Raw genomic sequence first — 16,906 nt, forward strand, 5'->3', positions numbered from 1 at the left:
ATAAACAGCCTTTTCAAGGTTTTTTGAGGTGGAAACACTGAACAACCTCAGCTGAGCTCTATGCTCTTTTATGTAATGTTGCTGTGTCAGGGCAGCTGCCTGGGCTGGGACACAGTACTGTACTGACCTGCTGGTGGTACTGTATAAAAGGATGACTTCAGGCAGGTAGGAAGTCAGTCAGTTCACCCACAGCCACAGCAACAGTAGCAGCAGCAACAGCAGCTGAAACTCTCACACAAAGATGACTTCCGGCATGAACATGATGAGTAAGATCATCTTCTACGAGGAGAAGAACTTCCAGGGCCGCTCCTATGAGTGCATGAACGACTGCTCTGACATGTCCTCCTACATGAACAGGTGCCACTCCTGCAGGGTGGAGAGGGGTTGCTTCATGGTGTACGACCGCAACAACTACATGGGCAACCAGTACTTCATGAGGAGGGGCGAGTACCCCGACCACATGAGCATGATGGGCATGAGGGACCACATCAAGTCCTGCCGTATGATCCCCATGCACAGGGGCAACTACAGGATGAAGATCTACGAGAGGGAGAACTTCGGCGGACAGATGCACGAGATGATGGACGACTGTGACAACATCATGGACCGTTACCAGATGAACAACTGCATGTCCTGCAACGTGAGTGACGGCCACTGGCTGATGTACGAGCAGGCCCAATACAGAGGCAGGCAGATGTACATGAGGCCCGGCGAGTACAGGAACTTCCAGAACATGGGCATGGACAGCAGCTCATGCAGGTTCATGAGCATGAGGCGCATCATGGATTCCTATTACTGATTTAAATATCAGGAGATGAACTGATCTTAATAAAGTTGTTATTAAGTTGTTAATTACCCCATTGCCTGTACTGTACAATGTTAATGCTGTATCCTGTGTGGATGTTCAGTATGGGGTATTTTACATGAAGAGTGTAGAGGGAGAAAAGAAGCCTATACTGTATATGGTGTCGCTGGTGAAATGCAAAACATTTTTGTGAGTGGAGGGTTACTGTAATTTTACAGTTGTTTGCAAACAAACAAAAGGTATTTGCAATAAGAAGTGTCTTTCCTCACAAAATTGGCACATTGCTCATGTTGCACTATACAGTATAAGAGTATACTGTAGGCAAACAACGCTGATGTCAGGCAAGTCTTTGTCGTACGATAATGAAACAGCAACCATGGTGAAACCACAGTGGCACATCGTCAATTGCCATTGTTCCCGCCTTTATGAGATGTGTCGAAAAACCACAGGCGGGGGGGGGCTTGTGTGTGTGTGTGTAGGAGGGTAGGGGTCCAATGTGCGTTTCAGATAAAGGATAAACAGCAGTCCCAGGCTTCCTCATATACTCACAGCCATAGGGAGTTATCTGGAAGGACAATTGAGTCCCTCCATCTCCCCAAGGGAGGCTCAGACATGTCATTTTCCCAGATGCAGAACCTTCTCTCTCCCTCCCTGCTATAACAGCCTCCCTCTCTCTCCCTCCCTGCTATAACAGCCTCCTTCTTTCTCCCTCCCTGCTATAACAGCCTCCCTCTCTCTCCCTCCCTGCTATAACAGCCTCCTTCTCTCTCCCTCCCTGCTATAACAGCCTCCCTCTCTCCCTCCCTGCTATAACAGCCTCCCTCTCTCTCCCTCCCTGCTATAACAGCCTCCTTCTCTCTCCCTCCCTGCTATAACAGCCTCCTTCTCTCTCCCTCCCTGCTATAACAGCCTCCTTCTCTCTCCCTCCCTGCTATAACAGCCTCCCTCTCTCCCTCCCTGCTATAACAGCCTCCTTCTCTCTCCCTCCCTGCTATAACAGCCTCCTTCTCTCTCCCTCCCTGCTATAACAGCCTCCTTCTCTCTCCCTCCCTGCTATAACAGCCTCCTTCTCTCTCCCTCCCTGCTATAACAGCCTCCCTCTCTCTCCCTCCCTGCTATAACAGCCTCCCTCTCTCTCTCCCTCCTATCTATCTATCTCTCTCTGTCCAAGTCTGTCCAATGTTTGTTTAGGACACTAAATGACGACGTAAGAGTCAAGACATCATGTGGGTTGATATAGTGACCCCCCCCCCCCCCCCCCAAGGGCCCCAGGATCAAACGTTATAAGAACCAATGTTATAAATATAACTACATCCTGTTGAGCCCACAGTGGTAAGGCTACACCCCACTGGTAAGTCATTGTGTTGTCATTGTGTTGCTTCATCACACGCATACATACACACATACAAACATACAGTAGACACACATGCTCTGTCATTTTCAATGTGTGGTCCAGACGAGTACAATTGCCAAAAAAAAGCTTTGGCAGCCGGGGGGGGATCTCGTGGTCTTGGGTTTTACCGAATGAAGTCTTAATTACCGCTATGTCTGAGTCCATTTCATTCTCCCAGGAGGAGTTTTGACTGTCTCACTTCGCTGCCCTCACCAAGGCCCCCTAGTGGTGTGTTATGGGATGAAACACCAACAGAAACACTGTTTGTGTTCTTCTAGGACAGGGGGTTTCCACTGATTATGAACCAGGGACCACCACCCTGAGTAAGAATCAACCTGGGGACCACCACCCTGACTAAGAATCAACCTGAGGACCACCACCCTGACTAAGAATCAACCTGGGGACCACCACCCTAACTAAGAATCAACCTGGGGACCACCACCCTGACTAAGATTCAACCTGGGGACCACCACCCTGACTAAGAATCAACCTGGGGACCACCACCCTGACTAAGAATCAACCTGGGGACCACCACCCTGACTAAGAATCAACCTGGGGACCACCACCCTGACTAAGAATCAACCTGGGGACCACCACCCTGACTAAGATTCAACTTGGGGACCACCACCCTGACTAAGAATCAACCTGGGGACCACCACCCTGACTAAGAATCAACGTGGGGACCACCACCCTAACTAAGAATCAACCTGGGGACCACCACCCTGACTAAGAATCAACCTGGGGACCACCACCCTGACTAAGATTCAACCTGGGGACCACCACCCTGACTAAGATTCAACCTGGGGACCACCACCCTGACTAAGAATCAACCTGGGGACCACCACCCTGACTAAGAATCAACCTGGGGACCACCACCCTGACTATAGAATCAACCTGGGGACCACCACCCTGACTATAGAATCAACCTGGGGACCACCACCCTGACTAAGAATCAACCTGGGGACCACCACCCTGACTAAGAATCAATCTGGGGACCACTGTTGTGTTGGGTGAGGGGATATGGGTGTGGTGTGGGGGGGGGAAGCAGGAAATTAAATAATGACAGTTAAGGGCTTCGTTTAATTTGTTAATTTGAGGTGAATTAAATCAAGCCCTTAACAGTAATTTGACTGATGCTAGTCATCCACAGCTATTCCTTTCCCATGGTTGCCCTTACTCTTTTCTCTTAACCTTCCAAATTAAACTCATAGATAGCAGACACATGCAATTGCATGATTATATGGGAACATTTCCTAATATACTCAACCAGTCAATCCGGTACACTTTGCCTTGAAATTCAAACTCCCTTTCTGTGGAATTTCTTTATTGATGTCATCATCGACCTACAAGCTCGTAGCGCTCGTCTGCTATTTTTCAATAGCTAAAGTATAACATAATGCTTAGTTAAAACACCAAAAGGGGTTCCCGTCCAGAATGGGTTAAAATATTATTTTTAAAGTCGTTTTAGTTTCGGTTTATTTTTTAACTAAACATACTTTCTGTATTTTGAAACAAAATAAAAACAATAACTAAAATATGCCAATATTTTAAGAAGGTGATGAAACTCTGGTTCGAGCAGCAATGTATACGTATCCAAAAAGGTGCAGTTAGGCTGGGACCCACGTGACCTCAAGGAGACACAGCTGCTCCGGGATTTCCCGCCTCCTAGAGCCAAGTCAAAGCCCAGATGTCCAGTGATTTCAATCTGGCATGGACATTACCCACTATCGAGGCAACCGGAACGCCTCACAGCAGCTGTTTCAGTGTAATATGAGGGGCGTGGAGCATGTACACAAACATCCTGATACGATCACTAGGTCGTTTTTATTGTATTGAGTGCCGGTTGAAACAATCCAAGTAATAATCAACAAGCAGGACAGCATTTTCACTGCACTGTTGGTGCATTAATAGGATTATCAAAATGTAACACAACACACACAAAAAAAGACTAAATAAATATCAAACTGATATTGGCATACTAAGGGAACAGATAATTTTGGTATTGTAAGTGACATAATGCATTGGTCCTGTTTCACCCTGTCAGGGTTTATTTTTCAATCCACGTGGACCCTCCATGCATCCATCAGTGTTCCAGAGATATGTTGTGGAGTTCCTCTATCCAGTCACAAGGACATTCATCCTCAAAGTCCCTGTGAAGAGAAGGTTGTTAGTAATATTGACCACTGCTATTTCCTAACTGCAGCAGGTGGTAATTCCCCCCATCCCTTTAAAAGAAAAATCATGTTATATTAAATATTGTATATTACTGTATATGTTAAATGTTTGTAGTACAGAGATTACAGACTTCATGGACTACAAATTAAGTTACACAAATTCTTTCTCATCAAAGAATATTAGTTCAGTCTCACTTTCTCAGATAAGTAAGACAGTTTTCTGCGTATTATCACAATTCCATTCGATGGAAAGACAAGCTATGCTTAACCCATTAAAACCGTAATTTTTTATTTTAGCTCACAGGGAGCTTCATCTGTTATTTTTTAAGAATCTTGAAAGTGTTTCTGAAAGCGTTTTGAATCATTTTAAATGTGTTTAGCACAATCCTTCTCTTGAAGGCAATGGCACAAAACATTTTCAGATGGGGGTCTAAGGGAGTCTAAGGCCTTATAATGTATATCAATTTAGGCGCGATTTAGAAGGCATTTGTAGATTGGGCCTCAGGTCTTAATGGGTTCAATGAGCTGTGAGTTGTAAATAAATGCGTACGTGTCCTCGTCATCGGAGCGTGGCTCCAGCCTGTCCTCATCTAGGGACACTTCCTCCTCAGGCCCATCGGTCTGGTCAACGCATGGCAGGGACAGAGGCCCCACCAGAGGGTTGTCACCTGCAACAGATACATACTGATGATTAGGGATGGAGCTCGTTAATTGTTATTGATAACGAGCACCTTATCTAGCCGTGTTGTTATTGAGCCTACTATCAAGCATTTTCTATTATTTTGTGGAAAGACGGGAGACAATACATTCTGAACAGAATCAGTAACTTTTACTAGGGCCTTCAAATACAGTACTTTTCTGACGGAAGGCAATTGACTATTTTATCAATATAATAATATTAAAGAAACACGTGTTAACAGTCACTTTAAAAGCATAATTTAGTTTACCCGGACAGCGCTGGTTGGCAGGTATCAATACACTTTTAGACTGACATGTTTGTGCCAGCATGGATGATTACATTTATTTCTTGATCGCCTCTTGTCTTGATTGTTTAAACATGACGTCATGGGCCGCTATACTTGATAGCAGGCTTGATAAGCCCAAAGCTTATTTATAACGGGTACTCAATAAGCTTGTTATCTGATTTTTTCGGGTATCAGTTATCGAGCTCCATCCGTACTGATGATACGGCATAGCATGTAAATGATCTTATGTGAATGCAACAATGACTGATGGTCAAAAGCATTCGTTCGTGCATTCTTATCCTAAACTTAAATACAGTATACGTTGCACTAAAAACAGTAGTGTAACACCTATACGTTATTGTCTTTCAATCCAGGAACACCTTTTGGTGTAGTTGTTGCTGTATAGTAAACATTATAGCAACATTATTTCGAAGGCGTTTTTAAGAATCGGCCTCCGGTCAAAATGGCCTAATTGAAATTACTAATTTATGTTACGTATGTTCGATTTATTCTTTTATCATGACCTACTTTTGAACTTACATTACTGCAAAGCTAAATTGTGTTGCATGTTAAACACTTGTTAAACACAACCCTACTACATCGTGACTCTTTTGTCAGCTTGTGGATCTGCTATTCTTGCCATTTTAGAATATTTCAGACAATTTGGGGAAATTTGAGAAAGCTTCTGAAGCTTTTCAACTATAATAAAATGCCCAAAATAGGGATGCCATGTTGAAAAGTAGGCCAATGTATGAAATCCAGAAAAGTTCAATTGTCTCTGTCACACTATTATTGCATGTTCCATGGACCAGTTGGACCACTGACCTCCTTCTCTGTGGATGGAGTATGTTCTGAAGGCTGAGCTAAGCTGGACCTTCTCCAGTAGACTCAGAAGACGAGCTGGCGGATCCTTGTCCCACTGTCTCCTCTGTCTGGCATCCTGTTGCTTCGCTGACAACATTTAAACAGTCCAAAATACAATATTTAGCCATTTTATTTGCGACCAGTACTACCAAAGTCGCTTGGATGTGCCTGAAAAGTATTGCTTAGGAAAGAGGAGAGTCTCAGCTTTATATTATATAGTCTATAGTCTTTTGAACTGAAGTAATATTGTTACATTTCATACTGTATAACATTACACAAGGTTAACTTATATTAATAACCAGCAAAACCCTCCTTTTCCCGCTCTACAACAAATTTCTTTGCCGATAATAGGTGACCTACAAGCTCTCAGTGCATGTAATTCGCCAAAGTTCGCCAAATGTCCACCTATTATGACATGCCTGAATGAGGACACTGGGGTTCATGTAGTTAACCACCTATGTTGGGCACGTCATTATAGGTGAAAATATGTTATCCAGAAACATTGTGACCTGTGACATAATGTTTGTCCAACTAGCTTTAGACATCCAGTGGATTCTGGTGGAATAGTTTTGCTCAGGTACCATCCGATCTACAATGAATCGCCTCATTTGATGGAAAGGAATTGCATCCAAATGTCCCCATTCTATGGGGTGGAACTGCACAATCTCTACAACCCAGCTCAACCGGGTTACACAAGTCATCACCAAAATTTGGATGCAATTCCTTCCAAGAGGTGATTCGTGGCAGATTAGGTGCAGGCACACATCAGAATGTAGGACAGACGACAGTGTAAATGCCAGGTGAGTAGAACCTGTGTGTGTTTGTCTGGTAGATGGCACGCTGTCAGACAAGAGACTGGCATCACCCAGTGCCCGTAGCGCTGTATCTGAGGGGACGGCCGACCACTGCTTTCGAGCGCTGCCGGGCTCCTCGCTCTCACAATGTGCCTCTATGTCTGGGGAAGAAGAAATGATACGATGTTATCATTAATTATTACTGTAACTGTGACCATGGGGGGTGGGGGCACAGCCTACCGCCCTGCCTCCTCCTCAGTATGCATTGAGCAGAACACAACATACATTGAACAAGACGTCAGTCCATAACAGGGCTGCATAATATATACCATTACATTCACAAACTCAATGTAACACAATGTGATTTGCATTACTTTATTACTTAAAGTACATGAATTATGTTGTAATTGTAATAACTATTGTAATGTTGTTTAATTTAATGCAGCTGCAAAAAACCCTAAAAAACAGGAACATCATATTGTTTAACTCGAGGGCTTCAGGGAGGGGGGGGGGTGACATTTTATAACCTCGTAAATTACTGTGAATGTTTAACTCGAGTAAGAGAAATGTCCTAGACTGCACCGAGGTGTTTTCCCATTTCCATCCAGTGCATTCAAAGCCGTGTCTTATCTGTGGGACATTGCTAGCTCACCTCCAGATGAGGACGTGGTTATTAAGCTCTTCTGTGCCAGAAAAGCCACCACCCTCTCTCCCTCTTCTCTGCTCCATCCGCCTGACCGCCGGCGGCCCTGTCCCGGCAGCCATGCCTCCGTGGCCTGCGGAGGAGGGATCAAAGTGAACGTGGTGGAATGGAGAAAAACATCACGTCAGTTCACACAACCACCTGAACCAACAGCCAACAGGGGCTTGTCCGGGGTCAGCCCCCACATGGGCTCACCACAGCTGGGACTGTTGTGTAACCCCCCCTCTCAACCCTCATATAACCCCATAAGCCAAGTGCAAAGTTCAAAATGATGAACAGGTGTGCTGGTGAGAGCGCTGCACAGAAGTGTTTGGTTTAGTGAGTGAGTGATTTAGTGAGTGGAGAAACTCTTCTCTTGTGGTCGATCGCCTATTTCTCGACAAAAGTTTGTCTATTTCCGCCCATTATGAATAGGGACACTATGGTTCATGTGGTTGAATTGACTATGTTCAACTATGTTTGGCTCACTTGATGTAGTTAATTCCCCTGTCCACATGGTGCCACTGTTCTGCCAGGAATGCCATTTTATTATTACCTGGGAACTTGGCAGATGTGCACGCAGGAGCTTGGATATCCGGTGAGAGGTGAGGATGGTGCTGAGGGACGGCCGGTCCTTGGGGTTGGTTTTGAACATTTGTTTGAGCAGATAGTGCAGCTCGTAGGGCAGGTGGCTGGGGAGGGGAGGGTAGGCCCCCCTGCACACCTTCAGAATAAGACTCTTCCAGCTGGACGCCTGGAACTGCACACGCGCGCGCACACACACACACACACACACACACACACACACACACACACACACACACACACACACAGGACTGGGTGAGCAAGCCAGATCTTTGGGGAAAAGACAAAAAGCACCTGGTTTGTTCGTTTGGATGTGTGTGCTTATGTAAACGTTTTGAAGGATCTTTTGGACACTCATCTGTTTGGAAATCTGTTCATTCTAGTACAAATTCCAATGTCATCCCTTCTCCTATTACTCCCTTACAGTGGTGTAAAGTAACTAATTACATTTACTTTATCTCAGTATTTCTAATTCCCAGTACTTTTACTTCTAACCGTATTGTCCCGAATATAAAACGACTCGGATTATAAAGACGACCTCCATTTTTCAAGACTCATTTGTGGAAAAAGAACATGTCAAATTGTCTAGTTCCCGATTATAATACGACCTCGTTTTTTAAGATATTTCCGCTGGAAAAAAACATTAGGGTACTTTTACTGCACTACAATTACTTAAACTTTATTTACTAGTTACTTTGTAGATATACAAAAAAATCATTACCCACTTCAGCACTATATACATTTTGACCATTTGAAAATAGCCGATCTACAAGCTCACAAATCACAATGTGTCGCAATGCATTCAAGCTATTTTCAAAAGGTTTTATTCATTTGAAAGCTTCTGCTGATCTACAATCTATCTATCTAAGCATGTCAATACTTTTTCCAAAATCTTAAAAAAATAGCCAATTAATCGACAAGCTCAGAACTTTTTTTTAGGTCGAATTATAAAACAGTAGCCTGGCTCCAGCTCCTGAATTGCCAGCCACGTGCATTAAAATATGTTTTTCTGGCGATGAAAGTGAAATGAAAATGAAAATTCAGGCTGACTGTCAGGCTAATAAAACAGGGCATTCATTTATGGGGGGAAAAAAGTTTGAAATATGGAAATATAAGGTTCCTGCCCAACAGTGATAATTATACAGTATCAGTATGCTATGCATTCTTGTATCTACATGACGGTTTGCATGGTTTTCGCGTATTTCACACCTACAGTATGTTCTTCCCGTGAAGCCTGTGTATAAGAATGTGCTGCTGCAGCAGCACACACATAACAAGGTTTTTCTTGACGTGGCCCGGCCCTAACATCCGTGCAAAAGAAAAAGAAAAAAAGACAAAAACACACAAAGAAAAACAAGCACACACAGTGAGATAATTCATCTCAGCTGAGCACACCGTCCTCCCTCTGTCATTTCACAACAACAGCTCACAGTATCTCTCACTGCGCAGGGAGATGTCTTGTCAAAACGCCTTGCGTACAATGATTCATTGACAATATTTGGAGAGGGGCCTGCATTGGCGGCCCAGGGCGTGTTGTGGAGGGTAGAAGGGGAAGAGTACCGGGTGGCGCAGGGTGCAGAGCTCGTAGAGGACACAGCCCAGAGACCACACATCACTACACAACACAACACACAGGGAGAACACAGCAAGGTTAGTCATTCACTACACATAATTATACCTTATAATATCGTCTCTGTTGGGTGGAAACCTCATATGTCCAAAACTGTTACTTTGGACATGGATATTATGATCAAGTAGGAAAAAACGCAAACAGTTAGAATATGGAGATAAGAGGTGTCTGGCTGTCTGCCACGACAACAGCGATGTTATAATGAACAGTGGTGTCATGTGACACGAGTGGCGAGTCGAGCAATTATGGTTATGATATCTACACAGATGAATGAATACACATTATTTACCCAAACCAATCAATTAGCCAAAGCAACATGATCATACCTCTTATTGTTGTATGGCTTATTGTCCCAGATCTCTGGAGAGACATAATATGGTGTTCCCACATATGTATTAGCATAGGCCCTTGAGCTGCAAAAGCACACATTAAGAAAAACTAAGAATGTTGTCTCTGTATAATAACAAAAGGTGTAATATTTCTTGTGTGGGGTCTGGGGACCTCTAGGGGGCCTTGAGGGGGTTACAGGGGGTCCACAGCAAAACGAGGAACAGTTTAAACTGTTCAGGCCCCTTTTATTTCCAGGTTCTTTGAAAATAACTGATCTACACATTCCAGCAATTTCTTTCTCATATAGGAGGGGTTTGGGGGGTCTTTGACATATAAATGCAATAAAATGACATACCGTGAGTCCGTGAACCAAAAACATACATCTTATATAATGGGCGGGAAAGGATACTTATTTCTCTTGGTGATGTTTATTTATTCTTGACATTACTTGGCAGATTTTCTAACAGGATTCAAGGGGTGATTGTTTTTTAGTTTTTGTTTTTTTACCTATTCAGAACACACGCAGAGCCAAAGTCTCCGAGTTTAATCGTTCCATTAGCCGTCAGGAAAATGTTCTGGGGAAAGGAATACAAGACAAGAAATGATGACTAAACGTGGCGATACAGTATAAAAGAAGGCCAGCCAGCCATGGAACAATGATATTGTGTCCAAGTGGAGATAATGCAGTAACTTTATCTCCATCAGCAATTCTATCATTGCTTGTTCTGTCGTGTTGTGTTGAGCACATACTGATGGGATTCTGTCAACTCACTGCACACAGTGTGCCAAAATATCTGCTGCTTACTGTTATGGCTCTGAGGGTACAAACATCAAGAGGGTTCTTTATCATATTGTTATTATATAAAAACAACAATTCTGCAAATAGAAAATAGAAATCTTCCACTATAAATGTGTTGTATATAAATGATATGAAGGATTTGCCAACAAATGAAAATGTGGTTTGTGTAGCGTTTACCCTTGAGAAACAAATTAACCTGTTGAACCCTAACGTCCCTATTGTGGAAATGTAATAAGCAAACATTCTGTGGAAATAGCCGATCTACAAGCCATGATTTAGTCAGTAATAGTGGTCAAAAAGGAGGGAGCAAAGGATAGACACCTCGGGAACCCCTATCAACGAAGTATGTAGGTGTAGGGTTTAAGTGACTTAACATAAACATACATCAATTCATTTATTGTTAATAAACGTAGGTTATTTTATTTGCATGTCCTGGATAGCATAATGTGAAGCCTGCATGTCAAATGAATTTACTTTATTTGTGTGACAAGTTCTGACAACTGACAAGATTGTAAGTTTACCTTGGATTTCAGATCTCTGTGCAGAACCTTTTTATCATGGACGTGCTTTGTGCCTGCACACATTTGAGCAAACCATCTCAGAATCTGTGGGGGGGTGGGGAGATAGCAAACCTCAAATAAATAAAATGGGTCAAAACCAACAAATCACATTTTAGCTCATTTAGCTGACACTTTGGCTGCTGTAAATGTTCTGTCGAATCGACAGAACATTGCATATACAGTAGCTCACTTTATTCATTGCAGATTGAATGTACTACACATTGATCCATATCGTCACTGTTGGGCAGAAACCTTGTATCTCCAAATTTCAATTTATGTTTTTTGGCGAAGAAATACTGTAGATCTAATGCAAATTACAAACCAGGATATTCCTTATACACCTGCTGTTTATTCTGGGTGATCCATCGCCATTAAAACACCTCCCGCACCTCTAGCTTACTGGATTCATACAGCATTAATGGTGGCCATGAAAATCATTGTTAAGGAATGGAAGTCTGAGGTTTTGCCTCCAGCACATGTATGGTTCACTCAGCTTGGTATTGTGGCTGCTTTGGAGAAGTTCTCTTTTAAGATGAATAATCAGTTAGTTAAATATGATTCGAAGTGGAACGTGTTCCTCTGTCATGTTGCAGGTCCTCTTGATGTGATCCATGGTCAGGCAATGCCATTTTGATTATTTACTGTCTTAGTATACATATGATACGGTTGTTGATTCTGCGTGTTTGGTCGTGTAAATTAATTTGAACTAATTTGAACAACTTACTTTTTATACATTTATTTGTTTATCTTGTCTATCCTTGTTTTATATTGTGTTTTTTTGTTCATATATAATGTCCATGCATACGTATTCTGTTGTTGCTATACTGTATACTTTTTGTTTGACACTCTAAAAGTTGACTATATGGAGATATGAGGTTTCTGCCCGACAGCAGCGATATCCATTTTAGCGCTGATGCAGGACAGAATACACATCAAAGGGAAGAAGTCCATACAACAGCTTGCTGCTCTGACAATTTCACTGCACAAACAACATGAGCAAAACTGCCTCCGTTTCACAGTGAAACTGTTGGAGCAGCGAGCAGTTTTGCAGACTGGGTGCATATCAGCCTCGCATCATCTCCACTGTTGGTAGTCTGTGCATGTCAGTGAGCATCTGTACGTACAGTACATAATGCCTACTGCGCTACAACATCTGCCTATCTACATCACGGGTTCCCAAACAAATAACAATGGGTCGTGACTCATTTGTTGGTCACAGACCAATTTTATTAAATGCATTATTAATTTATAATTTGTTAAATTGGAAAAAGACCTCCATATTATTATGGTCAATGCCTGTGTGAAAAGTGGGAGCGATTGGTGCAGGCAGTGAGGAGCTACGGCAGTTACAGTGACACACAGACAGACACACATGCAGACATTGTCAGAATTATATAGTATGATGATGATGATGATGATGATGATAGTATGATAGTGTTCAGTGTGAATGGCTCAACACTGTGCCACTTTAGGTCACTCAGCGGTATTGCAGCTGTTTGTACTCCAGACAGACAGACATACACAGACACAGTACACACACGGCCAGTCATTAGAGTAGTTAGGCACCGATCAGATCTTCAAGCTCGCAACGCGTTGTACGCTTCTTGTAATCTCTCTTTTGGGACTCGACCTGAAAAGTTTGGGAACCACTGGATTATTAGAGAACAGATTGACAGAGTCATCAACACCTACGTGGTCCACAGAGAAGAGTGAGTCTTTCTGCTGCCGGATCCTCTGGAGCAGATCTCCAGCACCGCAGTACTCCATCACTATGCACAGGTGTCCATCAGCTGAACAAACACAGCCTTCTCTGTCATCCAATGTCTAAAGTCAACACGTCTAAACACCCCAAATATTATATTTTAATTAAAGATGCGCAACAGTTAACTGAACTGATTGATTTAATCGATGAATCGAAGACATTTATTAAAATTAAGTTTTTCTTTTTTTTTAATAGTTCAAATAGACGATCTGATTTTCTTTTTATTTTAACTATTTAAGTAGGAAATAACGCTTAAGTGGTTAATCGACTTCTTGATATATACAGTAAAAGATTTAAAATAAAATGTAAGTGTACCCCCCACCCCCCTAAAAAGTAAACTATAGAAAATATTTGCTTAGAAATTGCTAAGAAAACAATCAATAAGTTGCATGACTGATTTGAAGAGAGTCTGCTGCATCAGCGTACCTTCAAACTCCTCCCTGAAGGTAACAATGTTGGGATGCTTCATCCGGGACAACAGTGCAGCTTCCCCCAGTGAGTTACCCCGTTTGGACTGGTTCTGTCAAAATGCAACGAAGGCTGTTTGTCATTATGTAAGACACCACTAACACTCTGCTCCCTCCCTGCAGACAGACTGCCAAATCTTCAGTGTTTAGCAATTGGCAGTGGTGGAAAAAGTACTCACATTTCTTACTTAAAAGGGGAAAAAAGTCCAGTAATCAAAATGTAAGTAAGAGAACAAGTATTGGTATCGAAATATATAAGTGCCAAAAGTAGAAAGAACTCATTATGCAGAATGTCCCATTTCACAAGTTTCACAAATCTACAAGCTCTTTGTGAGCTTGTAGATCGGCTATTTTAAAATGGCTGGAATGTACTGTGTTTAATGGAGAGGTTTACTATGTGGGTGATGATTGGAGCTATGGAAATGGCTGAGTCTCTGAGAAATTTGGAGAGAATATTGTCATGGCCAGTGGCCTTGTGGGGTTTACAAACACCTAGGTTTTTGTAGAAGGCTTTGATGTGCTCTACACCAAAACGCCCAGAGTGCCCAGAGTACTGGTGGACCCGTCTACTTTGTGGAGCCTCGTCCCGTCTGCCAGCCTTTCCACAGGCCTGAAAGTATGTTTTGTAATAATAATCAAAACCTATTAAAGTTTTCAAATATTTTGTAGTGGAGTAACTCTTAGATGTAGTGGAGTTGAAGTACAAATGTTGAAATATGGAAACAAGCCAGTAAAGTAAGGGTACCTCAAAATTAAGTAAATGTATGTAGCCTACTTAATAACTTTCCATCACTGGATTGGATACAAAGATACAAATCTACACATTATCTGTAGCTTTGTAGATGAGGTTGGAACCAGATCAACGTGATCAATCTGTTGCTGACTGTTGTAGCTTTTGTAGTGGGCCTGGCTACAATACAGAGTGAGCACATCCATTAAATGTGTAAAACTATATTTTAAAGCCATTTTGTATCATGTACATCATCAGATATTTAATTATAGCCAAAATGATTGGATGTACATGTTTTAGCCTAAGATGTCTTGTGCTCATACATACATACAATACAATACATAATATAAAGCCTATAAGAACAGACATTCTAGGGCTAGTAGGGCTATTAACAGACCTTTATTGTGAAATGTCCAATAATGTTCTAACCTAGCCCAAACTTTTAGATTCTCGTAGGAGGTTTTTTTCGATTCTGACGAATCTCTCTACGTATCTCTCTCGTAGAGAGATTCGTCAGAATCGAAAAAAAACCTACGAGAATCTAAACTTTTGGGCTAGTTCTAACCATGTAGCCTTAATTAGCTATAGCCCTAGAACGGCTCTTGTTGTTACTTACAGTATGTACAATATAATTAAATGATCACAGGCATTCTAGGTCTACCTTAGCTATGGACCAAAGCTAATGTAGCCTATACTTTACATTAGTTACACCGTTTTCCCAATATTCTTCTTTCGTCACTCTTACCGTGGGAAGCCGTATTTGTTTGAGCACATACTGGTCGCCAGTGTGTTTACAGAGGACCACCAGCGCCCTGCCAAAAGACCCTTCACCAATAACACGTTGCACTGAGTAGCCGTCCATGCCTCTGTAAACAAACCCCACTACGAGTTACGAGTACAATAACCACATGGATTTATTTGGTCCCCTTGGCTTTTCATACAATGGGACTTATACTTGCTGTATTATGTTACCTTATATTTTAAGATTCGATATACGCGATATATATGCATAAAATGAAACCGAGTCAACAGAGCATTTGTTTGCTTCTCCCGCTTTGATTTCCCCCATGGTTATCCCATTGTTTATAATTCGAGCCGCGGTACATCCTTATTATTGTATGACGTAGCCTACACGTACTATTGCGTAATTACGTAATACCTCGGGACCGCGTGCACCTTTATCTGCATTGTAAAATGTTTGTTACAGACAGTAGCCTATCCCTATAGTGTAAAGTTCAGACACTCAAAACCTTATAGGCCTATATGTACGTAGGCTAAACGTAGCCAGCTTCAAACCTGAACAGTGGTGCCGTGACCTGTATCAGGCTTATTTAATTGCAATGTATTTATATATTTACCCCCTTTTCTCCCCAATGCCAATTGATTCCTCCCCACTGTCCCCAGTCCCCACACACTCCTGCCAGTGAGGAGCCGGCCCACCAGGAGGACCTGCACATTTCTATTTTAGTTCTAGACTCTAGTCATAGTCTCTTGGATAGTTTTAATTTATAGTTTTAGAACTTTTAGTCACATTTTAGTCACCTGGAATGTTTTAGTGTTAGTCTTGATTTAGGCGACTACATTTTTTTTGTCAGGCCTTGATGCCGTCGTAATGACTGATTTTACACTTGCTGAAAATAGCTGATCTACAAGCTCACAACGCATTAGCGCTTGTATATCAAACCCCACAGTAGTATAGGCCTATACAATGAATCTCTTGTCCACTAATCCCTTTCTAACATTTTAGTCTAGTTTTTATTTGTTGACAAAATTGTCAATCTATTTGGTCTTATAGTTTAACATATATGCTGTGGCAGAGATGGCATCTTCTGGACAGGTAAAGGGACCAGCAGAGGAACAGAGTTATGCTACTTCATGGACAGTTAAACCAGCGGTTCTAAAGTGGGAGAAGCTGATAAAACGGTAGTTGAACATGATGTGTGTCTCACTGTCTTGGGCAGAAATTAAAGTTGAGACTGTTATGTCACACTCACAAATTAACTTTTTCAAAACAACGTGTCATGAGCTTGTAGATCTACTATCCACTGCGTTCTGCAGTCTCCCAGTTGTTTTTAGGATTGATTTAAAAACACGGTGAAGCAGCCTTCTGCTTCTATGGGCCGATGGCTTGGAACAACCTCCCACTACACCTTAGACAGGCAGCCTCTGTAGAATTATACTTTAAAGCCCAGCTCAAGACCCATTTAACCAGCTCAGTGGCCTTGTGGTTAGAGTGTCCACCCTGAGACTGGATGCTTGGGGTTCGATTCCAAAGACTCTAAAAATTGGGACCCAGAGCATCCCTGCTTGGCACTCTGCATCAAGGGTTGGATTGGGGTAAGTCCCTGCAAGTCCAGGGGGTGTAC

The 16,906-nt window shown here is 42.4% G+C and overlaps 2 protein-coding genes across 2 annotated transcripts; one reads left to right on the top strand and one right to left on the bottom strand.

Annotated features, from left to right (window-relative positions):
- Window positions 1–241: 241 nt before the first annotated feature.
- Window positions 242–799, top strand: LOC308321145 (gamma-crystallin M2-like; the record flags this gene model as incomplete). The annotated part of the gene is made up of 1 exon (XM_080771966.1): window positions 242–799. The coding sequence occupies one exon, from the start codon at window positions 242–244 to the stop codon at window positions 797–799; it is 558 nt and encodes a 185-aa protein (XP_080628092.1).
- A 3,204-nt stretch (window positions 800–4,003) lies between these two features.
- On the bottom strand, window positions 4,004–15,635 carry nek3 (NIMA related kinase 3). Its single transcript, XM_080771900.1, has 14 exons — window positions 15,513–15,635; window positions 15,286–15,406; window positions 13,770–13,863; window positions 13,274–13,371; window positions 11,543–11,626; window positions 10,730–10,797; window positions 10,219–10,305; window positions 9,823–9,877; window positions 8,234–8,437; window positions 7,648–7,771; window positions 7,013–7,156; window positions 6,163–6,288; window positions 4,923–5,040; window positions 4,004–4,348 (listed from the first exon to the last, which is right to left on the bottom strand). Exons 2-14 carry the CDS (start codon window positions 15,400–15,402, stop codon window positions 4,282–4,284), a joined length of 1,386 nt encoding a protein of 461 aa, XP_080628026.1. The 5' UTR covers window positions 15,403–15,406; window positions 15,513–15,635; the 3' UTR covers window positions 4,004–4,281.
- Between the last annotated feature and the right edge of the window lie 1,271 nt (window positions 15,636–16,906).

This window comes from Protomyctophum bolini, assembly GCF_963924005.1.
Source record: "Protomyctophum bolini genome assembly, chromosome: 9".
Taxonomy (NCBI): Eukaryota; Metazoa; Chordata; class Actinopteri; order Myctophiformes; family Myctophidae; genus Protomyctophum; species Protomyctophum bolini.

Bases quoted from the DNA above. Each gene is read 5' to 3' on its own strand.
- nek3 (XM_080771900.1), bottom strand. From the start codon at position 15,402: ATGGACGGCTACTCAGTGCAACGTGTTATTGGTGAAGGGTCTTTTGGC. The intron at 9,878-10,218 runs GTATGATCATGT...TGTGTTGTGTAG, and splicing joins AAGCCATACAACAATAAGAG to TGATGTGTGGTCTCTGGGCT. The intron at 7,772-8,233 runs GTAATAATAAAA...CCTCCTCCGCAG, and splicing joins CACATCTGCCAAGTTCCCAG to GCCACGGAGGCATGGCTGCC.